General features: G+C 42.0%; 1 protein-coding gene across 1 annotated transcript; it reads left to right on the top strand.

Annotated features, from left to right (window-relative positions):
* Window positions 1-36: 36 nt before the first annotated feature.
* Window positions 37-25,795, top strand: UTP25 (UTP25 small subunit processor component). The gene is made up of 12 exons (XM_044429128.1): window positions 37-184; window positions 3,841-3,880; window positions 6,903-7,161; window positions 8,119-8,310; window positions 8,593-8,681; window positions 9,264-9,674; window positions 12,695-12,914; window positions 18,098-18,300; window positions 19,908-20,090; window positions 20,763-20,875; window positions 22,386-22,631; window positions 25,385-25,795. The coding sequence occupies exons 1-12, from the start codon at window positions 45-47 to the stop codon at window positions 25,629-25,631; spliced, it is 2,343 nt and encodes a 780-aa protein (XP_044285063.1). The 5' UTR covers window positions 37-44; the 3' UTR covers window positions 25,632-25,795.
* Window positions 25,796-27,969: the final 2,174 nt, after the last annotated feature.

Genomic DNA, 27,969 nt, shown 5'->3' with positions numbered 1-27,969 from the left:
AACGGAAGGCAGCGGCCAGCCGTCAAGCAGCGGGGAGGGAATGCATGTGGTTGTCGGGTCGGAAGCTTGGCAGCATGGGGAAGAGGAAGGCCCGGCAGCAGGAGCAGCTGCTGATCGGCAGCTTGAGCAAGAAGCAGAAGAAGCACCTGAAGGATTTCGGGGAGGAGCACCCCTTCTATGATCGGTGAGTCGCGGGTCTTAGTGGATCCTGAGCGGATAATTGGAATTGCGGATAAGGGTATCCATTCCTGTAGGGCAGCCTTCCGCCAGTCCGGTGACCCCCGGCCGGGAATGATGGGAGCAGTAGTCCAAGACCTCTGGATGGCAGCGAGTTTTGGGGGAAGCTGCTCTGCATGTCTTTTTTCTCCTCTCCTGCCTTTTGGTGCATGTATAGTTGAATAATCAGGCTGACTGTACATGATTGCATTGCATGTATGATCAGTAAAACAAGTCAGTCTCTGTTCACAGGTTTATAATCTAAAAAGGAAAGACACACAAGAAAGAAGGGTTGAGAAAGGAAGGGAGGAAATTAAGTAGTCTTTCAGCAGGGCTGGTGGAATGGCTCTGCCTCCCCTAATGACTCATGGTGATGACAGTTGAGGTTTTATTGAGCTAATGTTGCTCACATACATACAAGGTCTCTGCTTATCACTTCTATAAGCATTTGATGTTATGTGTTACCAAATCATCTTTGAATTATGATAACCCTATGAATAGATGGCCTGTTCTGAAATGACCTGTTCCTGACAGCCCTGCTCAGCTTTTGTAAACTCAGGGCTGTGACTTTCTTTGTGGAACTGATCTGTCCCATATTTGGCCTTCATATTCTTCCTGTGCCTTCCACTTTCCCTAGCATTATCATCTTCTTTAGTGACACTTGCCTTTTCATGATGTGCCTGAAATAGGACAACCTTAGTTTTGTAAATTTTGCTTCCAGGAAAGTTCTGGCTTGGTTTGCTCTAGGACTGATTTGCTCATCTTTCTGTCTGTCCCATGTATTTATAAATATCTCCTTTAGCACTATATTCTGAACACATAAAATTTCTCCCTCTCAGCTTTCTTCATTGTCCATATATAGTTATAGTGCTTCAAAAATCATAAAGCCACTTTAACCATGAACAATAATATGGCATAAGAGTAGTATGCCAGCTCAGCCCTGTTAGCCCAGTCCTAAAAATTCTGAGCAAGGAGTAAGCCTTTTCGAGTTTAGTGGGACCTACGTCTGAGCAAACATACTTAGGAATGTAGTGTTAAAAATACGATCTGTTTATGGATTAGATGTATTCTCAGGGCCTTTTTCTTCCAAGTTATTCCATGCTGGATTTACTTGCTGATGTATTAGGCCCCTCTCGGATGCACACCTCAACATGGTGAGGGCTATCAATATGTCAGAGAAGCCAAAAACAATGCCACCAGGAAGCCAGAATGTCTCATTACTCTGGTCTCCTAGCAGGGACACCCAAGATGGAATGGTCAACGTGGAGATACCAGACTAAGATGCATCCACCCTTTTCAGGAGTAACAGTTACATCAGCAGAAGAGAATGGAACTTTCTAATGGTGATGGAGACACTCCTGTGGCCAGATACTGGGCAGCTGTAGTTGAAGGTGACATTGGTGGATGATCTTTCACAGACAATGGCAGTGACACTCAAGATAACTCTGTTTAGTAGTATGTGGAAGAAGGTAAAGTTCAATTACTTCTGAATCTTCTGACCCTGAAAACCCTGTGATGAAACAGTCCAATATGAAACAAGAGAAAGTGCCAGAAGAAGATATCCCCAGTTTGGAAGGTGATCAATGAGCCACTGAGAAAGAGCAAAAGACAAGTGTGACTAGCACTGCTGCTAATGACACAAACTCCAAAGGCTAACATGAACAGAGTTGAATAGAAAGTCAAATGCTGCACAAAGTGTACAATTGGAATATGGAACATGAGAGTATGAATCAAGGCAAACTGGAAACAGTAAAGCAAGAAACAAAATGGTTGCACATTGCAGCACTTGATGGGAACAAACTAAAATTGACGGGAATGGGTCATTTTCAGTCAGACAAATACAAAGCATTTTGTTGTGGAAATGCCAAACTCAGAAGAAATGGAATGGCTTCAATACCCAACTAAGATACAGCATAAGCTCTAAAAAAGCTCTAAAAGGCTATAATGCAAAGCCTGACTAAATAATACAGTCAGAATTTGTGGAAAAACCGATCAACATAAGCATCATTCAAGTTTACACTCCAACAACAGAGGGAAAACTACAAAGTATCCAAGAGGAAAGTGGACAATGCAGTAAAACAAGACAAGTACTTATTTTGCTCGTACATTGCCTTTCTAACAAAAATAGCACCCAAGGTAGTTCACAGTCACGAAGAAAACAGACGAAGTTATACACCAACGGCCCTCCTTAATTTGCCCTCAGGTATTTTTCTATTATTATTTCTCTCCTGCCCAACAGCTGAAGCTTTCTGGGTGGTTAGAAGGACAACAGAGAGAAAGCAACCCTAGCCCCACTCAGCAGAAGATTCCCCCGCCAGAGAGCAGCTGCCAAGAAGTCCTTTGTCTACATGGCCCCCAAACAAGCCTCTGCAGGTGGCAGTGTTGAAAGAAGGGCCTTTCCAGAAGTTCTTAAGACTAAGGCAGGTCCATATAGGAGAAGACATTCTTTTGGGTAGCCTGATCTCAAGTTGTATAATGCTTTATAGGTCAAAGCCAATATTTTGAATTTTTCCCGGAAGCAGAGTATTAGCAAGTGAAGCTATTAGAACGAGGAAGTCATGTGTTCCTTGTAACCAGCCCTGGCCAGCAGTCTGTAGCCTTCTGGAATCTGGACTAGCTCTTACTGTCCTTGCTTTGAGGTTGTTTTCCACAGTTCCTTTTTCTCTGAAAGTGCATCCCAGATTAGGTTTTTCAGCAGTTCCCTTCCTCTTGCAGGCAGCAGCCATGCTGTTTTTCAAATGCTCCACACATTGGAATGGTACAAACAGCAAGGAACTCTTAAAGTAGTCAGGATCTGGGTTTGGAGAAGCCTGTAGTCAGGTTTCAGTCTTGGTATCTGATTTTAAACATTTTAATAGAGAATGGCTCATTTGTTTGAAATGTTTTTCTGTAATGTTTTGTGTTCTGTTTCTCAATATTTTAACTGTGAACATTTTGTATTTTTAACTCTTCTGCTGTAAGCTGCTTTGAGGTGTGTTCTTAGATATATTCAAGTGATCTGTACATTAATTAAGGGAACAACCCAGAGGCATCCATCCTTGATACAGGTAAAACTCCAAGCTTAGAGACATCCATTGCAGAGTGCATCAGCATCAATTTCCACTGCCCTGCACCTCACCCCCTGTATTGCCATCTGACAGTTAACACATCTAGATGAAGTATCACAGAGGGAAGGAAGCTGATTGGATATGGTATAAACTGCTTGCCCCAGCCTCCTCCCCTCCCTGCTCCCCTCTTTAACCCTGGCAGTGTCCACACTTGGAGACACAGCCAGTGCAGTTCTTTCTCTGTCAGCTGAGAGGGGAGTAGCTCAGAGTTTCCACACCTAGATTCCCAGCTCCATGGTTGGAGGATTTTGGAGCTGGAAGCCTGAGTAGTCCTATTTCCATCCCCAGCTCCCATGCCAGGAGGTCACAAGACTGTGCCCTAAATAAATTCAACAGAGTTGTACGCAGAAATTTTCTTTTTGCTAGGCAAAACCCTAAACCCCCAGTTTTTAAAGTGTGCACTTCCCTTGTTATTTTTTAATCATTAAGAGTTAAGAAAAATATTCATGCTTATGAATTTGTCTCGCCAAGCCACTTGTCTTATGGTAAAGAGAAATTTATATGATTACCTTTTCAGAGTTTCTAAGGAAGAACACCCCACGCAAATTTGTGATCTGGTAAGAATATTGTTACCTTTTCATCTTGTGTCATTTTCCGTATTAGGAAGTGAATAAAATTAATGGAGATACTAATACACAAGATTTGGTTGTTTCCACAGCACAGTTTTGCAATTAAGAAAGCAGAAGTGGCCTTCAGTCCTTTCTTTGCCTCTGAAGTCTCCACCCTTGATTGTAGCATTACTTATAGGAGGGTTCTTGGACCTGGAGGTCATTCAAATGAGTTGGATTAGAACTCCCATCATCTACAGTAAATGTGGCCACGAGCTGTGAGAAATGTAGTTCCAAAACATCTGGAGCATCACCAGTGTGGGGAAAGCTGCCATATAGCTAAGGCAAACTGTATTTTTTGTCCATGGTGGGCAGGAATTAGACCTCCAGATGTCTTGGACATCAGTCTTTGGCATTCCCTGACCTTGCTAGCAGAGACTTCTGGGAGTTGAAGTTCAAAACATCTGAACATCTACCTTCTGCCCACTCCCATTCTTTGCTTCTGTAGAGCTGCTTTGGAGTGTGGTATTTTTCACAGAATTCTGGATCAAGCTTATCTCAAGTTACATTCATCCTCAGGATTCATGGCTGCAAAGCTTACTGAAAAGCTAGAGAAGGCATTTGTTAGACTTTGTGGCCACTGCAGAATATGGCAACCCCAACTACTCTTTTGTTGCCTTCCTCCAGTGCACCTATGTGCATTGGCCTTGAACATGCCCTTGCTACTTGCCAAAGATTCCTGGATTGCTTGATAATTAGAAGCAGGATGAAAAATATTATTTGAATAAGTAAAAATTAATGCTTCTTAGCAGATGCAACATTTTTCCAAGATTATAATTTGGATTTGCTTGCCATGAATCTTGGAAAGTCCTTGACAATGCCCTTTTTACAATTGGGCCAATTTTTGCACAGTCCTGCCTAGAATAGTATCTCATATGCGTTGTCAGTGGATAAGGAAGAGATATGGAATCAGTAACTTCTCTCCCCAACCTTATACCCTCCAGATGTGTTGGAATACATCTGCTATTATCTCCAGCCAGAACAGCCATCTGTTGACACATTAGTTGTATATCAAGTTGGGGAAGATGCTGAAGTAGAATGGGATGTTGAATTTCTTTCAGCCTGAGAGATGAAATCCATATTTATTTATTTATTTAAAACATTTCTATGCCACCCCCATCGCAACAAAGCCTTGGGGCGGCTCACAAAGGATACATAAATAATTAAAAATTGTTTAAAAACCGCTGGTGCATTCTCGGCTAAAAATTTAAAATCCTATTAATTCAAATAATTTAACAATTCAAATAAGTTTTAAATAAAAAGGTCTTAGCCTGGCGCCGAAAAACAAATAACGACGGTGCCAGGCAGACCTCTCTGGGGAGCGCATTCCAGAGAAGTTCTCCTAGTGGTAGGTGGAACCCATGGCAAAAGAAATAACTGTATTTTTTAGATCAAAGTTATTACTACCAGTAAATAAGCCAACTGGGAAACTACCAGATGAATAGCGGTCAGGGAAAGTGAGCATGTTCATCTAAGAAGCCCCCTGTGGGAGAGTTTAGGGCTACAGAAGGGGGTGGACTTTCCCCCACTCCTGGGATTTTGCACTCCTGATTTTAAAGTAGAATTTTAAATAGAAATTTGATTAATTGGTGGTCTGTACCAGGTGTGTACAGCCTGAGGGCCCTCCAAGGGTTTCTTGACTGCTGCTGATTTTCCCACTGCTTGTTTTCTGTAAATAACTCTTTCCCTGCCTCAGCTACCAATGAGGAAGGAGCAGTCTGTGCCCGGGCCTTTTGTGTGTGTGTTTGTGTGAGGCCTGTACTAATGTCAGAGACTGCTCCGGGGCCCGAAGAGGTTCTGAACCCCTGGTCTACCTGCATGAGATCCTGGATTGAAGCACTGGTATTGCCACTTAACTGGGTTGGGAAACTCCCTCAGCCTGTGTACCTTGGAGAGTTTCTGCTGTCACTGTACGCAATACTGACCTTCCTGATTATTTATTTAAATATGTTTGTCCCATGCTTTCCAAAAGGCTCAGGATGGCTTACAATCATAAATAATACTATAATAATACAATAATATAGTGATTAAAACAATAAAGAATAAACATAAACCAAACACTTCATAAAGCTAAAGAAAAGAAGGAAAAGAAAAGAGAGTGTGACTGTGGGCAGATCTTAAAACATCTAAAATCCTTATTTACTTATTAAAATGTTGGCTAAATAAAAAGGTCTTTACCTGGTGCCAGAAGAAGTACAAGGTCAGCATCAGGCATACCTCTCTGAGGAGCGCATTCCATAGTCTGGGCGCCACCACAGAGAAGGTCCTCCTTTGGGTAGATACCCTCCGTACCTCCTTCAAAGAGGGTTCCTGGAGCAAGGCCTCACCTGCTGATCTTAAGCGGCGTGAGGGCATGTAGGGAAGGAGACGTTCCTTCAGGTATCTTGGTCCCAAGCCATTTAGGGCTTTATAGGTTAATATCAGCACCTTGAATTGGGCCCGAACTTCAACTGGGAGCCAGCATAGCTGATAGAGGACCAGCGTTATATGAGAACAATGGCCAGCCCCCGTCAGCAGTCTGGCGGCTCTGTGTTGTACCAATTGAAGTATCCGGACTGTTTTCAAGGGCAGCCCCACATAGAGCATGTTACAGTAATCCAACCAGGAAGTTACCAGAGCATGTGTCACCATCACTAGGCAGTGCTCGTCCAGGTAAGGACGCAGCTAATGGATAAGCCAAAGCTGAAGGAAAGTGCTCCTCGCCCCTGCTGTCACCTGGGCTGGCAGGGACAGTTCTGGGTTGAGGAGCACTCCTAGGCTGTGGACCCTGTCCTTTAGAGGGAGTGAACCCTTTCCAGGACAGGACCAAAATCACTTACCTGAAAACCTGAACCACCCAGCAACAGGAACTCCATCTTATCTGAAATGAGTCTGTTTTTTGGCACTGATTTATAGCAATGGTCTGAAGGCAATGTCATGTGTGTGTATCATTGTCTTTGTGTTCTGGGATTTCTTTTCTTTCCATTGTCAGACTGAAAATTCTGAGCAGTCAAGCTCAGAAAGTGATGCAGAGAATGATTTGGAACCTGTCTCAGTGTATCACAAGCTGCTGGCTACATTGAAAACTACTCCATATTCAGACACAGAGGAGGACGAAGACGAGGAGGAGGAAGATGGATTCGAAGAAGGAAGTGACAAGGATGGCACAGAAGCAGACAGTGAGGAGCTGGAAGATGAAGGGGAAATGGGCGACGAAGGAAATGCCAGCCATGTGCCTGACCCAGAATCAGGTAGTGCGGTGCATTTGAAGTTTGTCAGTTTTGTGTGTTTCTTGGTGTGTTGCACAATGAGGTGCTCTTTTTTTCCCATCTGGCTAACAGTGCCCCATCAATGTTGTGCAGACCCTTCGAGAGACAGTCTCCATTCCTCCCTTCCTCTCTGGTGTAGGGAATGACCAACCTTGTTGGTTGTTCTGAAGAGGTGGTGAACACCAGCAAGTGAGGCAATGGATTGATTTAGATATTTATTTTCTGAGTTTTTATCCCACTTTTCAGAGTATGAGTTATTGGCTCCCAAAGAGGTTCACACTGGTAAAAAGGGGAGGGGACTGTTGGAACAGGAGTAGAAGGAAAGGAGGTGAGCTTTATTTATTTATTTAACTAATTTCATCTCTATATTGTCCAAGAGCCGAGGCTTTCTAAGTGGCTAACAGAAATTTTAAATACACATAGAAGGCTCATTCCTCAATCAGGGTGCTACAACCAATGAGGCCCTCCTTCTGCTAGCCACCTGCCTCAGTTCCTTTGGAGAAGGACCCCCAAAGATGACCCCAGGGTCTTGGTAACTTGGCCCCAATCCATTTACAGCTTTGAATGTTAGTAAGCTAATACTTCTTTGCTGGTGGTCCTGCTTGAATCACACTTGGTGGCTATCATTCACTGGGCCATTTGATAAAGCCAGAGCATTCTTTTTCCCAAGTAGCTGTTAGTTGAAGCCAAGTGTTATTTTTGGCTTTTTAAAAGCTCAGTTCAAGATAGTAGATATTATCAAGGTATGATCGGGATGTGCAATTTAGCCTTACCCAACTGGCACCCAGCTGTTAGTACAAGCTTGTGCAGGATGGAGATACTGACTTCCAGTCCAGAAAAAAATAATCTGCTTCTGACTCTTGAATCACTGGGATTTAAGGCCTTTGTGGGCAGTAGTCCTTGTATAAATACATGCTTTTTCTTCCTGAACTTTCCTAGATAAGGAAAATAGCCAAGAGGAACCTGAGGGTCCAGGGATTTCAGAGCACCTACAAACTGGAGCTGCAGAAGAATTCACAGATATACAACATGAATCTGAGTTTAGCCTGGAAGCCAATTTCATGGAGGAAGAGCATAGTGATCCAAGCGCAGATCAGAAAGAAAGCATTTCTTCTGCAGACATTACTAAAGGTAAACTGCATAGTGTTTGTGATGCTAAAAAGGAAAAGTGGGACAATTCCATGTCAGCTCAATTCTGTGGCATTTTAAACCAGGTCTATGCAATTTGTGAGCCTCAAAGCCAATATTACTGTTAGATACTGTGTTTGGAATCTTTTGTGAGTTTCTGATAATTAATTGTTTCTGATTACTATAGTTCTTTTTCACTGTTCAGCCTCTTTTAAATGTTTTTGGGTTGAGGCTTAATTTCATTTTTCTCGGTCACATAGCTATGCTTTTTATCTCTTTATCTAGATCCATTTAAATGTCACATGGATGAAGAGCTAGAAGAAAAAGAAGTAGATAAAATTCTTGCACGCTCAAAATCTACTGGTCAAGTCAAGGTAAATAGACATGCTATCTGTTAGAAGTGTTGTTCCTTGGATTTGTTTCATATATTCTTTAAGGGTTTAACTCATCAATTTATATGTTCAGCTTCTTTCAAAGAAGAAAAATAGAAAACTTCACAAGGTCAGGAACTGAACAATCCAATGCATGTCTACCTAGAAATAAGTCCCATTGAGTCCAGTGGCTCTTACTCCCACTTAAGTTTGCACAGCGGGGAAGGCAGCCTTTTTGGCCCATGAGTACATGTGCTAATTTGGGAAGCTGTCCAGGGCAACCATAAAATTGCTGCTGTGAGTGGGCATGGCTAGACACAAAGGACAAGTAATCAGTCCAAAGCTACTCATGGGAGGTAAAGATGGCAGCAGCTAAAGGCTTTCCCTTCACTTTGAAATAATTGCAGCTCATGGTAAAAATTACTGAACAATTTGGTAAATAAAAATTGGAAGGTTTGTGGCATCTTAGTGGAAACAGGGAAAGTGTTGGGGGACCACATTGCCTACCTCTCATGTAGAGGACTCCAGCCAGTGAGGGTCAGCTGAAGTTCTCCTGTGTTTGACATTTGTGTGCTTTTCTTTTAGTGGCCAGTCCTGGGTCAGGTGGCATTTTCTTTCGCATTGGAGAAGTTTGGCATGATTAAGCCAGATAAAGAAGTGGACCTGAAAGAGCTTCATCTTCATAAGCCATTAGGATCCACATGGCCAAAAGTGAACAGCCAGTTCCTTTCTATGAAGACTAAGTCAAAAGCTCAGCCATTTACCCCTTTGCAAAGAGAGCTCTTCTGCATTATGAATTCTTACATGGACTTGTTCTATCCAGAGAGGACGGCCTTAAGGAACGGGGAGGAGATTCGTCATGTCTATTGCCTGCACGCCCTGAACCATGTTCTAAAGGCAAATGCTCAGGTGCTTGGCAATAATGCCAAACGAAGGGACCAAAAGCCAGGAATGGATGATGATGGATTCAGGGATCAAGGACTCACTAGGCCAAAGGTGAAAGGATTTCTTTAATGTATGGTTATCACATGGAGAGCATGGCCTGGCATACGTTGGGATGCTTTTACAACAGGGGTGGGAAGCTTTGGGTGCAGGAGCCAAATCAGGCCTTCTGGGGTTCCTCAAGAGGCCATGGTCCTTTCCAACTGACCACCAATCATTAGGTGATTTTCCATCCCATCCCCCATTTTGAAATGCGGAAATGTGTCTCCCAAGGCCTAGTTACTAGTGTTAAGAGCTTTTCCATTAAAATGCATTGGTAGCTTGTGTATTCAGGTCCCACTCCTTGTGCCTTTGGTCGCAAATGTGGCCTGTGGGAGCTCCCACAGTTCAGCCCTCAGGCTGTATGAGGTTCTGCGTCCATGTCTTGAACAAAGCTGCCATTGCAACTTCCTTCAGCTTACCCTATACATGTCTGACCTCTGGTGGGAGTGCAAGGCCACCTATGACTTGGCTGCAAGGTAGAGAACATTGAGTTCTTGCATAAGTACAGACGGGTTAAGCAAAAATGTATAATTGGCCAGGGCGACTTATTTTATATTGTTATTTTTTGTATTTTAACTTAATGTTTGTATTTTACAAACATTTTAACTTAATGTTATGTTAAGTTAATGTTTTAACTTAATGTTTGTGTTTTAACTTAATGTTGTGAGCCGCCCCGAGGCTTCGGCGAATGGGGCGGCATAGAAATGTTTTAATAAATAAATAAATAATATCCTAACCAGTAAAAACACAAATAGCGTGACGATATGGTTAGCACAAAATGCAGATTTTACCATGGGACAACTGCAAGGTTTCTCAAATATTACAAAAGTTTACAAAAATGTAATTTAGAACTGTACCACCAAAAGTGCCAAAATACAGTACTACAAACTTTAAAATACATTTATAAAATATTTCTGGTCCTAATTAAATAGTGCAACTAAAAGTATAAATAAATCAATATAAGAATCAGTTTCAGGATATGTAACAGTTATAGGACTTATCAAATTTATTTGCTGTTATGTTGGCAAATTATGGAGAAATTTATTGAATTTTAACATTCTTTGCCAAATGCATTTTGACAAGATCTTGCATATCAGTGTCAGATATGCGAGTCTCCAAATGTCTACCACAGCATTGATCCAATATCATAAAATGTTTCATTAGGACATTTATTTACTGGGGTGTGAGAAAAAAAGGATATCAATTTGACACTTGACTATCCTTTCCTACTCATTTTGCTGAAAATAAAGCTTACCATCCGCTTAGATCAAATGCTTAAAATGCTGAACTGCTCAGAGCAATATGTCCTTGATTTTTTTTCTTTAATAAAAAATCTGAGGTATAAGTAGAAATGTCTATATAAAAAATGGGCAGCACAATTCTGTGATCCCTGGACACTGCTGGATTCTCAGGTGAGGGAAACCCTTCCCACCTTGGCATGGGCATCTGTGCTCGGAGCATCCTCTGCTTCCTCACAGCAGTGCAGAAAGAACCACACCAGTCATTTCTCCGTGCCTATAAGAGCGACCTCACACAAGGGGTGTAGGGTGTGTTCTGGGGGAAGGGGAGGAACCAAGAAACAGAGGATCTCCCAATCCATAGTTAGATGGCTGGAATTGGCTGTCAAGACTGCTTTGCAGAGCCTCCAGGAGGACCGTGGAAGCTGCTTTCACCTCTGTGCTTTTCCCACCCCACAGAGGCTGCCTGTAATCTTCCAAGTTTAGTGTAATCCTCCAAGTCACAGACAGCCTTGTTGGATCGTGCCCTAACCCAGTTTGTTTTCTAAGCTTCCCTTGTGCAGTCAAGATTTTCAGTAAACTAATTGGGAGACTCATCCGCTTGGGTAACCCTACATATTTGCACTTTTGGGGTACAATTTTAAATTAAGTTTTAATAATGTTTCATAATAACTAAGAAAGATTAATGTTTTAGTATTGCTATTTCAGTGTAAGATTTGCATTCTGTCCTGATCGCTTATCATCACTGGGATTGTGCAGTAAGACTTGAAGTGAGCCTGCCGAACAAAGTTGTCTGCCGCCAATTGCCATTGTCTTATATGTAAAACTCTGGCCAATTTTACCATTTGAACATGGGCACAAAGGTACTTAAATTTGAATAGCAAAATCCACATGCCCAGTACTCTTTCTTTTTCTAAGATCTATTCCTTGAATGACTCTAAACTTTGGCTTGTGTATCCTTTTTGGGTCAGCCACCCATGTCTTGCTTTAGATATTTATGGTTACACTCAAATTTGAGCTAGTGAAGCGGACTTTGACAATAAATGAGAAAGTATGCCCTTGAACTGATCACCCATGTGCCCTGTGGGGATTGCTCTTTATTACGTATTTTAAAGGTTCTTATTTGTGGGATCACTGCTCCCTTCTACAGTATTAATATCTGAGGTTTTAATTCAGGTTCCTGCTGCAATCTGACACTCAGTGGATAGCAATGGTGGAGAGAGCCTTTTTAGTGGTAGCTCCTCATCTTTCCAGGGAGTCCTACTTAGCTAGGATTATTGACCCTCATTAATATAATTGAGACACCAGGCTAAAAGTCAGAGTTTGAAGGATTTAAACACATTTAGCTTGGGGCATTTTGATTTTTACTGGGCTGTTTGAATGGATTATTTTTCTTTTATTTGTATGGCTTACTCCCCCATCCCCATTTTACTTTTATCATATATAACATATTTGTTAGCCGCCCTGAGAGCATGCATTTATGTTGAAGTTGCAGAATATAATTATGCTAGTACAAATGCAATCTTCTATGCATCTGATACATATGGGATTACACTGGAAGTAAATAAGCAATGTAAGGGATATTTAATCAGTTAAAGCTAGAGCAAGGCCATGGCATTGCGTTTTACCTGCAATAATGTCTTCTTGTTTAAAAAGTACAGGCTAAATGTCTACAGTAACCTTTGTATGTTAATGCCTTCTGAAAAATCTCCAAGTTGCTTTGTTTTTTGGTTTTGGAAAAACCTTTCTAATGCAAAACAGAATTGCTTGCTTGCCTTTACATTTTCTGCATAGGTCCTGATGGTGGTGCCCTTCCGGGAATCTGCTTTACGTGTGGTCCAGATTTTTATCAGCCTCCTTGAAGCGATGAGTCAAAAGAAGATCAATGTGAGTAACAAGAAACGGTTCAAGGGAGAGTTTGGCTCAGATCCAGAAGAAAGACCTCCAAATCTGAAAAGGCCTGAAGATTATGATGCTGTGTTTGCTGGGAACATTGATGATCACTTCAGGATAGGTACTGAAATCTTATGAGCAGTTATCTTAGCTGTAAAAGCTGTGACAAAACTTAAAATATTAAGCATGCTTTACCAATTATTTAAATTCAACCAAACGTCCAAACAAGGTCATGTTAACCAGTCATGTTAAGCCTGACAGCATGGATCAATAAAGCAAAATGAGAATTAACAGTGTTCACACATTCCTTCCTCCTTTGGGCCTCCCTTTCACTCAAGCAAGTAAGGTATAGGATCTTGTGATGTCCAAACCTGATAATATGGTTTGTTGCATCGAAGCAAGCAAAGATTCATAGGTAACTTCTAAATGAAGGTTTATTGTTAACCAATGAATTCTGGCATATTTCACACATTAAACCATAATCCTAGGTTTCTACCTCAGAAGAATTTATCCTTGCTTCTGATTTAATTAAACAGCCACATGAAATGTGGAACAAATGCAGAACAAATTATCCATGTGCACTAGTAGGGTTTGCATGCATATCTTGGCTCAATTAGTCCATAATTTGTAGTTTAAAGTAATGTGCCTATGCAGCACTTCTGTGTTGTTGGTTTTAAAAAAATAATTGATAAGCCAGCTCTTGTCTTTGAATGTTCATGGTTGTTGGACTTTTGTTTAAGGTCTTGTTTTAACATGTTGACTTCTTAGGGTTGTTTCATTCATGATAAAATTCCTACATGTCAGCAGTAGAGTAGAATTACTGGAAAATGTTCCAGTGTCTTAAATCATGACTTAGCATGCTTAACGTTTAACAACAACAACAAAATGTTTTTAGAATTATAGGATATTAATTTTATATGCTTGATACAAATCTCCATTTTTTTCCAAATAACCAGATGTATTGGTACCAAAATATTAGATTAGGGAAAAATCAATAAAGTTCAGTTGCTGTATTCAAGAACTATATTCAAAGCTGTACCTAGAGATTATTTTATTGTGATACTTATATCTAGTTTAAGACATGACAACAGAATGAGGCAGATTATATGAAACAGTGGCAGATCATGGGCTAATTAACCCACCAGATGTGTGAGCTGCTTTTACTTCCTGTGAACTGCATCATTAGTGTATACCTGCTTATGCTGTTTATATCTTGAGAAGCAGTTTAAGACACTGAAGACTTTAGCATATCCAAACAGCCAGGCACTATAAGTACTGTATAGGTACCCATGCTTTCTAGGAACTGGCAACTGAGAAACTTTTATAACCTTTAAACTGTTCCCAGTTTGACTACTATTATATCTGTTCAGTTCCTAAAACAGTTTTTTTGTGGGAGGTTTTACAAATGCAAGTACATCTTTGGAAAATTCCATTACATTGGAAAAGATTTCTGTGGAAACTTTCATGACCGAAACAATTCAGCAGCAAAAATTTCCACCCACAGTATTAGAATTGGGGTGGAAATTCCCTAGCTCCTTCAAGTCAGGTTAGGAAAGAACCCTGGCTGAAACCCTGGAAAGCTGCACCCCATCAGTGTTGGCAGTACTGGGTTGAATTGGTCTGATTCAGTAAAGAAGGGCACTGCCTGTGTTCCTGAGTGACTCTCATATAGGAATTAGTATGCAGCGTACGCATCCTTCAGATGTGTTTCAGTGCAAGGATACATGCTGTGCAGCCATAACCAGTGTAGTAGATAATACATGTCTAGCTGTCTAAGATAGCAACGTTTTGTTGCCTAAATACATGTAAGAGGTAGTTCTGTAGTAGGGCTTGTACTTTGCATGCTGACAGTCCCAGGTTAAGTCCCTGGGATCTCCAGATAAGGCTGGAAAACCTGCTTGAAACTCTGGAGAGCTGCTACCAGTCGGTGTTGACAACACAGGGCTAGATGGACCCTTGGCGTGAGTTGGTGTAAGGCAGCTTCCTGTGTTCCTAACCTATGCATCTTCTTCTACAGAAGTGCTTCCTATGTGGGAATTCCTTCATGTGCAAATAGGCCTTGGGTGTAGAAGCTTTCTAAATACACAGCTTTTTATATTAATGCTTCTCTATTTTCTTTGGGTTTGGAAAATTCAAATAGAATTTCCCCTGTAGAAATGAATAATAGTGAATAGGACATTTTTCTTCCTAATTAACCTAGTATGGTTTCAAATGGTTGCCCTTTCCCTCAAATTTTGTAAATTGGAGTGGGTAACCTTTTTTGCGTGGAGGACCACTTTTGTGTATGATTCCCCCTGTTCCCTTTCTCTGCAGGGATCACTAAGTTGTCCCTTATTCTCTTGGTTGTATTTATTGATTATATTTATATCCTGCCTTTTTTTCCTTCCAAAGGAACTCAAGGAATAATTCTCCTCCTCCTCTCAACCATGCCCTCACAAACAACCCTGTGAGTTAGGTTGGGCTGAGAGTCTCTGACTGGCCCAAAGTCACCCAGTGAGCTCCATGGCTGAGCGGGGACTAGAACCCGCATCTCCTGACTCCCACACTCTTAATCACTATACCACACTGGCTCTCACTTTAGAAAGTGTGTGATCATGCATCTTTTCCATTTACCTTTTCAAAATGTATAGCGTTCATGTTTTTACTGTTTCAGCAACCAATCTTTTGACCCAGCTGATTGGTCTGGGCAAAATGAGAATATGACCTTTACCTGTAACTGCAGATGTGTGTATGCTCTGCCTCCTTTTGGCTTCATGCCCACTCAGGAAGAGAAAGGCTGATTGGTAAAAAGTGCAGAAGGCAGCTGGGGGATCATATGCCCCCCGACGCACCAGCTATGCACATGGCTGAAGCTGAAATGTTGCATAAATGTTGTGTGTGCGTGGCATTGAGTAATCTGGACTTCTTTAACCCCAAATGTGGTCACTCCTGTTCCATTATCAAAGCTATGAGAAAACTAAGATTAAGTTTGATTGCAAAATCGCTATGAATCAGTAGTAATTAGCTATTAATCAGGACGGGTCTGAAGACACTGGAAATCCAGTTACCCAGATATTCTGCTGCTTTGGAAAATGAGATCTGTCTAATTGTAAAAGCCAGTGATTGCCAGCTGAGCTCTTGGGTGTGTTGTGATGTGCAGGGAGTCTAAAGGTTGTCTGAACAGAAATCATTAGGATTGTTTCAGGAAATGTAACTCCTGGCTGATTTGTCACTGGGTTATGCAGAGAATTTCCTGATGCATTGATATTTAGAGCTGTGGCTGTGAGAAAGCAACCTGCAAGCACAATGCTGCTTGAAGGCGTTGTTGTCTCATGAAAGATACTGGATGGTACAGCAGAGAGGGAAATGGTACCTCATTATTGTCATGGACAGTCTTCACATTTAATTAAATGAAGTTGCCGAATGGTTCCCTGTAGTATTTTCTTCCCTGTACAAATAGGTCTCATCCATTTACAGTCTGTGCTGAAAGAAAGCAAGGAGTCTCCTTTCCCACAATTATGAACACAGTTTCAAGTAAGGACATGTATCAGGCCAACAGATATCTCAGTGGCCATATTCACAGAGAACAGTAAGCCGGGATTGCTGCTGAATTCTGATTTACCATGAATGAGCTTCACAGCCCATTCCCTCGCACTAGTGCAAGTGAATTAGCAAACTAGAAATGCCTTGCTTTGTACCAGATTTTTGCTTGTTGCTATCAAACAAGCCAGAAACAAGCAGAGTTTATCATTGGCTTATGAATCCTCGCTTGTCCTGGAGAACAAGACGGGACCCCAGGTTTAGATGACCTGTGTTTATTAAACTGTAGGCATTTGCAGGAAAGAGACAAATGTGCTGCATGACCCAGCAAGCAACTTGCTCTTCCTGCCTGTATTTGTTATTCACCTTTAACCCTCTAATAATACTAGGAGAGCCTCTGACTATCATAAACAATGAGCAGTATTATAGGAACTTAAAAGATTAAGGGCACAGCACTGTGACTCCCATTATTTTGTCTGTGTGTGTGGTGGTGGTGGGGGAAAAATAGGATAGGTCAGAGTCCCATCTCCAAGCTTAGAAATGCTTTCTGAGGTCACAGCTGGGATGCACCCTTGCACCTGGCACAGTTGACTGCATCAGCTGGACTCCAAACATTGAAGACTTGTCTTCAGAGCCGGGATGTGGGTTGGGGAGGGGAAGTATGAGGTTCAGCCAACATCCAAGGAGTCCTGGCACTGCCTCAGCCATTCCATCCTTGCAAGGAGGGACTAAACAATTAAATCAGCCATCTAAATTTTTTGGAAGGTGGGAGGAATGTGGAGACCATCCAAACCTCCACGTTCCACCTGCCCTCCATCAAATGCCCATAATCCTCCTTGTTTGGAAATTTATAGGTGTCCACAATGGATGGCACCCTAAGAGGTGTTATTACGGTGAAAGCTTTGGTTCATCAGCACCTGTGAGTGACATCCTTAGTTGTCAGGTGTATGTATGCTGCACCACAGCTACAGAGGTATGTGCCATATCAATTCAGTTAGAGCATGAATTATTTAGAGTACTTCATGCTTCTTGTTAGAGGAAAGTGAAGGAGCAAAGACTGCATGGATACAAGTGAGCCCAAGCAGCAGCCATTTGTAAGCTAAGAACAGGATGCATGCTACCCACCAAGGACTAATTGTTGCTAGGACCCCACTGTTGGTAAGGCAGATAGCACCATGATGCTGTGACTAATCATTTTCCTGGGGCATCCTAAAATGTGGTGTGCTGCATGGCTAGGTTCTACCAGTGGTTGCGGTGAGCAGACTGCTAGATGTCATGTGGTACATGGTTTTGTTTCTTGCCTTCTCCTGTGTACTAAAGAGTGAACATTCATGGAGAAGGGGCTAGCGGGAGGCAAAGCTGGAGCTAGACTTCTCTACAGCATGGTGCTAGTTGAGTAACTTGGCTGCTTTGTTGCACAGCAGGTCAACCTGAAATGCAGCTGATCCCATTTGACCAAGTAGATCAAAGAAACAGTACAGACACTGTCCAGTTGGTGTTGTCACTGCTGTCCATGTAGGAGTGAGCAGAACTACTGTGAATCAGCACCTCTGTGTGGGCCTGCCAGGGTCATGAGCACTGCGTAGCCTTTTCCCAGATGCCTCTCTCATCACAGGCCTAGCTCAGGGAGCAGGAGCAAGAGAGGAACAGTTTCAGCTGCACTCTTCCAAGTGCAAAGACCAGAAATGTCCCTAGGGCACTGTGGAATGTAGGATGAGAGGGAACAGTCCACTGGTTTACTAATAGCTGGCTAATGTACTTGTCCTTGCTGGTATGTTTGAACAGGTGTTGCAGTTCTTCAGAAGAGTATGCGGCTGTATGCACCATTTTACTCCTCTGACATTATCATTGCATCTCCTCTTGGCCTGAGGACAGTTATTGGAGCTGAAGGCGAGAAAAAGAGAGATTATGATTTCCTCTCATCGATAGAGATCCTTATCATTGATGAAACTGACATCTACCTAATGCAGAACTGGGAGCATGTTTTGGTAATGCTTTTTAAAAACTCTTTGGTGTATCATACTATGTTGTGGTTGCCAAGATGTGTCATGACATCAGTAGGCACTAGGTTTAGCTTCCAGAAATATCAATGTTTTAACTCACTTAAATGGGTGCACATGTGTCTTCCAGTGTCCTTGCCAATTCCTTCATGTTTGTGGTGGAAGAGTGGGCAGAAAGAAACAAATCAAATTGTTAGTCTTGCCCATGGCAAGGGTTTTCCTGTGGTAGAAATGGATGGCCAGTTCTTTCTAAAGGCGCTCCAGATGTGTAGTGCAGTTGCGAAAACATCGGAAACACAGAAAAACATATAAGTTACTCTGGGTCTTTCATCTCTCCTTGTCATACTTCCTTTAGACAAATCTTTGGTGCAACCACACTTAGAATACTGTGTAAAGTTCTGGTTGCCACACCCAAGAAAGGACATTGAGCTGGAGAAAGTGCAGAGCAGGGCAACTAAAATGATCGAAGCGTTGGAGCAACACCTCCATGAGGCATATTTGCAACAGAAGGGATTGTCTAGTTTAGAAAAAAGGCAAGTAAAGGGAAACATGATGGGTTTTTTTAATGTTCGATGTTAAAAATTATGCATGGTGTGGAGAAAGTGGATATAAAGAAAGTTTTCTCTCTGTGTCATAATACCCAATGGGGTCATCCCATGAAGTTGGTTGGTGATAGATTTAGAGCAGATAGAAGGAAGCACCTCTTCACAAATCACATAGTTAAAGTATGGAAGGCGCTGCCAGAGGAGGTAGCGATTGTCACAAATTTGGGCAACTTTAAAAGGGGATTGAACACATTCATGGAGGAGAAAGCTATCCCTGGCTACAAGGCTGTGAGTTGCCTCTGGAGTTAGAGACAGCATGCCTGCGTACAGCAGGTCCTGGGGAGTTTGGGCAGAAGGGACCTGTCTCAGGAATCCTGTGGACAGCTGGTTTGCCACTATGTAAATGGAATGCTGGACTATTGGTCCATTGATCTGAGCCAGCATGGCTTTTCTCATGCTTTCTATAGACTGGTTGAGGAACAATGGAACTGGCTATAAACTGTTATTTCCTATAATTTCTTTAAAAAGAAGCCCGACACTGCTGCTATAATAAATTGGGTTTCTGTGAACTCCGTGGCACTGGAGGTAATGCTGCAATGCTAGAGGATTCCTGAGTATTGATGGTGTCCTTTGAGAAGCAACTAAGGTGCTTCCTGGCAACAAGAATCAGAAGTTTCAACCAGTGAAGGAGTGGGTGTCTAGTTTAATATTCCAGACCTTTTAGGAACATATGAAGCTGCATTATACTGAATCATACCCTTGGACCACGTAGTCCAGTATTGCTGACATTAACTGGCAGCAGCTGTCCAGGGTTTCATGAAGTTCCTCCTGCCATACCTGGAGATGGTGGGGATTGAACCTGGTGCATGCAAAACATGCACCGTACCACTGAGCCACAGCCACCCCCATTGATGGGTCCTCCCCCTCGCTTTTTTAAATGCAATAAGTAAACTTTGCTGCAGGAGGAGGTTCATTTCTCTGTCTTCCTCTTTCTGCAAAGTAACCAGAATGAGACACATTTTCATGTTTATGTTCTTAATATTCTTGCAGCATGTGTTTAACCACATTAATCTGTTACCTTTGGAATCGCACGGGGTGGATTTCTCGCGGGTGCGAATGTTCAGCCTGAATAACTGGTCTAAGTATTATCGGCAGACATTGCTTTTTGGTGCCCTCCAGGATCCTCAGATCAACTCTATCTTCAACAAGCATTGCTTCAATTACAGGGGACAGGTTAGTTCATACACCTGTCAGTAGCTCTTTTATAGCCCTGAAGAGGGCTTATTGGACCAAAGTCATGATCTTGCAGCAGTCAGAAAGCTTGTTGAGTATATAAATTTTCCTCTCTCTTCTGCACTTTAATGTTCCCAGCCAAGCTGATTTTGGGATATTGCTTTCTCTGCTGCCAAGCTGATGCTGAAGCTTGTTTATTAAAATTTTATTGCCTTCCTCCCCCTCAGTCAAGGGAAAATAAAAATCTTGTCACACCACCTCTTAATGCAGCAGTGAGCCACAGGCTGCCTGTAGGTCACAAGCAGTTCCTGGAGCCCCATCCCCCAAATTGTAAAATTGATATAATGACATCCAAAACAACCATTCTGAGACCTTTTAATCCTTTTAGTGCTCTGTTGCTACTATGAGCACCAAAAGAGTCAAAATCAGCTTCAAAAAAACTAATGTAGACTCTTCAACACACTGTGACTGTTCCAGACTCCATTTTTAATTTTGTTCCCCCTCTGTCCCTTTCCTAGGCCGTCTGCCTGGCCATTATATTTGAAAACAAAATTCTAGTCAGGGCGGACTCCTCTGTTTCAATTTTGTAAGCTGATGCTTTCTGTTTGGAGGGCCGATCTGAAACCCTTGTCTGATATTCCTTTTGTCCACTGTTGCAATTGCTTCTTGCAGGTAGCTGTACGGAATGCACCCTTGTCAGGCTCCATCAGTCATGTTGTGGTACAGCTCCCTCATGTTTTTCGCAAGGTGGAAGCTGAAAACTCTATTTCTGTAATAGATGCAAGGTAATGTGGCCTTTTGTGTTATGCTCCACGGATGAGAGCTTCAGATTTTCTGCTCAGCAGAGTGTAGAGGATTGAAAAGTGGGGGTAATTTTAAATTAAAAAGGCAAACCAACAAAGCTTCCTGTGTGGAATATCTTAAGTCTGACAACTCACACTCTCTGGCCTCTTTTTGGCTTCTTGCTGCTGTGCGCTCTCCACAAAATATTGCATTTGCCATGAAGATACTGTTCTTGCAGGGATACACATGCAGGCCCAACCCATCCTATTCCCTTTCCCCTTTATTATACTCCCTTTTAATCTATTTCACACCCTCCCAATGTTTTGTTATATTTTTCCTAAGAAAAGAAGTTGTGCCTCACTCTGCTTCCTGATAGCTGTAATAGCAAGTCTCTGTGTGGCCAGGATTCCTGCCATAGGAGTCCTGTTCCTAGGGCATCCCCAGAAGAGAAAGATGCTGAGAAATAATGCTTTGCAATGGGCTTTACTCCTTTTTTAAGGGGTTTTTTTTTTTTTTTTTTTTTTTTTGGTGGGAGGGCTGCATTTTTGCATCCCTGGGTTAAAATACAATATAAGAAATGACTGGGACTGAAATTGGTCAGTAGGTCTACTTTAAGTAGGATGTATGTTAGATTTTATCCTTTGGTTAGAGCATGGGTCCTCAAACTATGACCCGCGGGACGGATCCGGCCTGCCATGCCCATTTATCCGGCCTGTGCCGCCGCCTCTGCCCGTGCGCGTGCATGCCGCCGCCTCGCCGTGTGGGTGGGAGGTGGTGGCTTGCTCACTCAGAGATGATTTTGGACTCGTTGGGAGATCTCTGAGAGAGCGATCCGCCGCCGCCCGCCTCCCCCACGGGGGCCAATGCTGCCTCGCTCGCTCCTGACGCTGCCTCGTGCGTGCCCGACAATGACTCACCGCCCCCTTCCTCACCAGCCCACGCCGCCTTTCAACTGGCCCCCTATTGAAAAGGTTTGAGGACCCCTGGGTTAGAGAGGACTGATTCTCTGTTAGATGTCTCCCGTGTTGTTGTTACCTACTATTCTTCAGCTTCCTTTGATTGCTGAAATATATGAGGATTTTCACAAGCTATGACTGTATATATTGGACTGCTGTGTAAGAGCACACTTATGAAAGACAACTAACAACAACAACCACAATTGTGTACTTTTCTGTAAAAATAAATTAAAAGATCTCAGTAGCTCATTTTTGAAGTACTGATATTTGTTTTTTTCAATGCTTCGTGAAAAGGGGTACCAATCAGAGCTGAGGGCAAGAAAAATATGGGTTCTGCTGCAAAGGACACTGGGACACCAGCTGGAAGAAAAAGCTACAGTGAATCCAGTCTGTTAGGCTCACTGTGGCTTATTCCATGAACTGGCTTAGTGTGTCACTCAAATGCAGCCAGTCTGTCTCTCTGTGAGTTGTACATTTGTATTAAATTAGGTGCTGGGGGATTGCCTTTGGAGATCAGTATCTAATAGCAGTAAATCTCTCTTATTTTTGTAATCAGGTTTCACTTCTTCATCGACAAAGTGTTGCCCGAGTACCGTGATGCTGTCATGTCTCACACAGTCATTTATGTCCCATCCTACTTTGATTATGTGCGCCTTCGGAACTACTTCAAGAAGGAAGAGCTGAACTTTACACACATGTGTGAATACACTAGCAAATCTGGCATTTCCAGGGCAAGGCAATTCTTTCTAAAGGGAGAGAAACAATTTCTGATTTTTACAGAACGTTTCCACTTTTATAAAAGGTGAGCTGGTTTGACTTGAATATCAACCTTTATAATGAGAGGAATGCACAAAGAATTATGAAAAGCTTCCTACTGTGCTGGAAGATTTCCAAAATAGTGTTATTATTTGTAAGCCATTGTCTGCATACATGGCTTGACAGGTTCCAAATATAAACACCCATATATGGATGGTTCAAATTCTGAATGTATTAAAATCTGACATTTCTTAGGGATGGATGGCTGTGCCCTATCCTTTCCTCATTGGAAGGTGAAATATATTCTGAAAATCAATGCCAGGTTATGACAGCATGATGCAGTGTGTCTTTTCCTTTTGAGACTTGAACCAATTAGATGGATGGATGGATGGCAGCTACTGGTAAAGAGTTATTAATGATAATTTCATTTAGGCATCCAGATGCAATAGGCAGTTTATGAATAATGGAAGTGATTGATTAACCAAATAATGATTGATTAACCAAATTTTAAACTGCCCAATAATCAAAGCTCCCTGTACAGTGTAAAAATAATTCAAATATCAAACTAAAAGCAGAACAGAATAAAGCCATTGCAGCATATAAAACCAAACTAAGAACAACAGCAGAATGAAATGCTGGGAACAGTAACCGTTATTTTAAAATGCTTGGAAGGATAAAAATGTCTTCAACTGGTGCTGAAAAGACTTGGGCACCAGCTGATCCTGTCTAGAAAAAGCATTCCACAAATGGGGTACCATTCCTGAATCATAGAATAGAAGAGTTGGAAGGGCCAAGAAGGCCATCGGGTCCAACCCCCTGCTGTTGCAGGATACCAGTTTATATTACCCCACTCAAATGACTGCCCAGTTTGGAATGTCTCTAGTGTAGGAGAGCCCATGACCCATCTAGGAACTGGTTCCACTGTCTCATTGCTCTGACAGTGAGGAAACCTTCCTGATATCTAGTCTGAATCTGGGTTGATGCACCTTGAGTGATTATTCCATGTTCTTTGCTCTGGTATGAGTGAGAAGAGATCTTGACCTTCCTCTTTGTGACAGCCTTTGAGGTACTTACAGAGGGATATCATGTCCCCCTTCAGTCTTCTCAAGGCTGAACATGCCCAGTTCTCAGTCTCTGCTAATAGGGAAGTGTTTCCAAACCCTGGATCATTTTTCCTCTTCTTCTGAACCCTTTCTAATTTCTCTGCATCTTTCCTAAATCTTGGTGCCCAGAACTGGACACAGTATTCTAGATGAAGTCTGACTGGTGAAGAGTATAGGAGAACTACTGCTTCTCATGATTTGGAAGTAATACTTGGAAGTCATGCATCCCAAAATAGTATCTGCCCTTTTTGTGACTGCGTTGCATAGTTGGCTCATATTTAGCCTGTTGTCCACAATAACTCCAAGTTCTTTTTTTCAATTCTGTTGAGCCAGGTATTCCTCACTTGTATTGATGCATTTGGTTTCTTTTTCCAAGGCATAGGACTTGGCATTTGTCCCTACTGAATCTCATTATGTTGTTTTCAGCCTAGCATTCCAGTTTATCAAGATTGCCCTGGATCTCCCCTCTTTCTTCCAGTGTGTTTGCTATTCTACCCAATTTTGTATCATCTGCTAATCTGATTATCACTCCTTGTGCTTCCTCATCTGAATCATTAATAAAGATGCTGAGGAGCACCAAGCCTAGGACTGAGGGCTTCCTCTGTTGCCTTCTACACCTTTTTCTTGTTAGAATTGTTCATAGTTGTGCTTGGAGAATATTTTTTTCAAGATTTCCAACCCTTTGGACTCTTTTTCCCTTAAAGAGTGAATTGCCATGGCACCTCACTTATCATTGCTCTGAATTTGATAAAGTTGGCTTTCTTGAAGGGTACATGTTTGGCTGAAGTTAATTTTTGTCTTCTTTATAATTGAGAATTCAAGTATTGCATGGTCACTTTCCCCCAGGATTCTCATGGCCACTATTTTGTCAACTAAGTCATCTTTAAAAAAAAGCACTCTCTCATAGCCACCTGCTTTGCCTCATAAATAAGTGATTTATCTGTGTTTGTACTCTCTTGGGTCAAGTTTTGTATTTATTGACATCTGATTAATAATAGCAGATTCCAAAGGTAGTACATATGAGGTTAGAGCTTGGAATTTTTCATTTCAGAGGACTTAGCCTAGCAAGACTATGCAAAATGTTGTTCCAGATGAGAAACCCTTCATCATCATGTGGGCACTTGTCATTCAACAGTCTGAATGGAAATGTCTGAGCACGGCCAGCAGATTTTAGTTGTGGAAGCCCTGAGGAAGCTGTGCATATTTTATTGTAGGCAGGCTAGTTGTTGAGAGACAGAGAGAAACATTATTTATTGGTAAGAGAAGAATAGGCCTGCCAGTAATTAACTTGCCAGCACCCAAGCACCAGAAGGGGTAAAGCAGGGGTAGATAAGGAAAGACTTGTTGGAAAAGCAGCTTTAGAGCAGATGATAAGCAGGGAAGCTAGCCAGAGCTGTTCAGGCCTTCATAGACCCATGTGTTTGGTGGCTAGCAATTGGCAGGAACTATTTCTACTGCTCCATGTTGGAACATTAACCCTGCTTTTGTCAAACTGGATTACAGGTAGCTTCAAATTTCACTAGATGGGACTCCACTGTTCATGGTTAGTTGAAGTCATGTCTCCCATGTTCAAAGGATGTCCTTGGGAACCGGTATAGCAAGGACTGAAACTTCTCAATTTAATCTATTGCTTTCTGAGTTATGAAAAAGTTTTGGTTGCACATAACCATTCTGAAGCAATCCATTTTTTTTTCAGGTACTCTATTAGAGGCATCAGGAACCTGATTTTTTATGAGCTGCCTACCTATCCACATTTCTATAGTGAGATCTGCAATATGTTGAAGTTGGCTGGCAGCAGGGAAGAGGCCACCTTGACCTGCACAGTGCTTTACTCAAAATATGATGCTCAGAAGCTAGCTGCCGTGGTGGGTATTGAACGGGCAGCCCAAATGCTCCAGGCTTCCAGAAATGTGCACCTTTTTGTCACTGGAGAAATGGAGTAAAATGAACTTCAAACTGAAATATGGATGGACTCCTGGGACTGTTTAATGGCAGACCACCTGGAAAGATGTTGAAATGGAAGAGAATGGAAGTTACTTATGCAGCACCTCTGTTTTTGAAGGACACTGTTTGCATTTTAATGAAGAAATAAAGGATGCAAAAAGTGTGCATTTCTTCTTTGTGTGACAGTGATAATACCAAAGTCTGTGTCACGTAGCAAGGGTGAGTTCCCAAAATGGAGGGTAACTGTAGTGTGAATAGCTCTGCATTGAGGCCTCCCATGGAATGATGCAAAAGGTATGTTGCCATCTTAACTATCATAATTTGGTTCCCAGCAACTGCACTGAGTATGTTTTACTTAGTATATCATTGGAGAAGGCCTGAAGACAGCAAAACTACTTTACCTGCCCTGTACTTTTCCCCCTACCTTCTCTGTGCAAGAAATTTACTGTTATTAAACTTCTGTACATCTCAATAGCCAATGTTCTTTGGGTGGTTTGCAACACTTAGAGCCACAAGATATACAACATGACAATACACAGTAGAAAACTGAAAATCTTCCCCATCCTGGTGTAGTCCAAAACATCTGGAGAAGAACTTCCATCATTGCTCATGTTGGCTGGGGCTTTTGGGAACTGTAGTCTGGAGCACACCAGGCTGAGGAGGGCTGATCTAAGGTGCAGATGAATATCTGTAAAGTGTTGCTGGTTCTCTCCACTGAGGACAAAGAGTGCATTGTTTTTGGAAGTGTCTCATTTCTAATGTACTGTCATCAATCAGGTAAAGAATAGTAAAAACCTACACTGATTCTCCAAAGGATGAAGTCATGGAAGCCATAAACTAGTAATCTGGGTGTTTGGAACATTTTATTCAATTCTGATAAATTGTCCAACGCACTGCACTGAGGAACAGCACTGAGTTGCTGTTCTGAGAAGTACCATTTGGTCCCACAGTTGACGGCTCCTGGGAGGCAGAGATGACATCACTGGGCAGGCTGGCTGCTCTTTAGGACCTGGGTCACCAAGTTCTCAAAAACTGCCCTCCTGATAGTCACTGATCAGGTCCTTACAGTGGCCAGACATGGTGTCTGGATATCAGCAGCAAAAGGAGTACATATAAAACAAAAAGAACAAAGTGTCCTGTGGCAAAGTAAAGGCTAACAGACATAATGCTATAAGCTTTGATGAACTAGTTTCATGAAGGGCATGAAATTATCCTGAGCTGCAGGTATATGAAGGTGTGTGCATAGAAGAGTAAACAGCAAAGTCAGCAAAGTCAGAGGGGAATAAAATGCTGTACACTTTACAGACAGAGATGGTTATTACCAGAACTTATTATCCACAAACCAATTGCCAAAAGCGCAAACTTCCTGTTTTGGGTTTGCTAATTACCACGTGTAGTGCAATTAAAAACATTGTGAATGTAGTACTGCCTGTTTGTATGTTGCCATCATATTTCCAAATACATCAAACTTGTGTATTTGGAAATATGATGACATATTTCCATCATACATCAAAAGCTCATATATGTAGTGACTATATTTTAATATCCTTTAAATGTCAAGGAGTGACTTGTGGTTCATTACTCTGTTTTTAGCTTGTTTTCTATTTTAGTGCTAAGCTAATTAACTGCCTATTACCAGTTCCTTAACTGCAGGAGCTACATACCAAGTAAGACAATTCCACTTAAATATCTGATATAACCAGTGCAAGTTTGAGAATTTTGCCTTTTCTGTGCTGAGACACTAAGGTATTTAACTTCTGTTTATTTTCTCTACTTCCCAGGCTGAGTCATGGGCAAAGACATGAAAGTAAACAGCTAAATTAGGATTACATTTTGTGTCCCCCCCCCGCCCCGCACAGATGTACTTATCAGAGATAAGTATCTGTCCTTTGAGGAGCCTAAAGTAGGATAAAGGTTTAGGGAGATAATAGTGAGCAGTAAGACCAGTCCATCCATAGCCATTTTAGGGAGAGCTGGTATTTTTAAAGGTAAACTATGTTGTTACTTCTTCCTTTTCAAAGGCAAATGAGAGAAACAATGGTGATTGTTAGTCATATCATGCAAGCTGCATTTCAGATATCTGAGTCCAGCGTAATATTGAATAGTCTCCAATGTTCTCACAGCAGTAGAACTAATGACATTGCTATCACTAGCATAAAAAGATGGTTGACGCTAGTGCAGTGTCATTAGCACTTGCTCATCAAAGAGGAAAAGCAGCAATTTGCTACCAGAATCCAGCAGCCTGTCCGTTGCCAAATTTTGCAGGTAGCTCATCGCTATCAGTAATGCAGCTCGGGCCGCTCCTTGGGGGCCTGGGTTGGGAGCCTCACACTACAG

Source organism: Varanus komodoensis, unplaced genomic scaffold (assembly GCF_004798865.1).
Source record: "Varanus komodoensis strain SLA01 unplaced genomic scaffold, ASM479886v1 scaffold2, whole genome shotgun sequence".
Taxonomy (NCBI): Eukaryota; Metazoa; Chordata; class Lepidosauria; order Squamata; family Varanidae; genus Varanus; species Varanus komodoensis.
This window is presented reverse-complemented; position numbering and strand designations above follow the sequence as displayed.

What these genes read in the sequence shown, in the direction of transcription:
- UTP25 (XM_044429128.1), top strand. Translation starts at nt 45, where the DNA reads ATGTGGTTGTCGGGTCGGAAGCTTGGCAGCATGGGGAAGAGGAAGGCC. An exon ending in TGTGCCTGACCCAGAATCAG is followed by an intron (nt 7,162 to 8,118) that starts GTAGTGCGGTGC and finishes GAACTTTCCTAG; the next exon opens with ATAAGGAAAATAGCCAAGAG. An exon ending in TGATGATCACTTCAGGATAG is followed by an intron (nt 12,915 to 18,097) that starts GTACTGAAATCT and finishes ATGTTTGAACAG; the next exon opens with GTGTTGCAGTTCTTCAGAAG.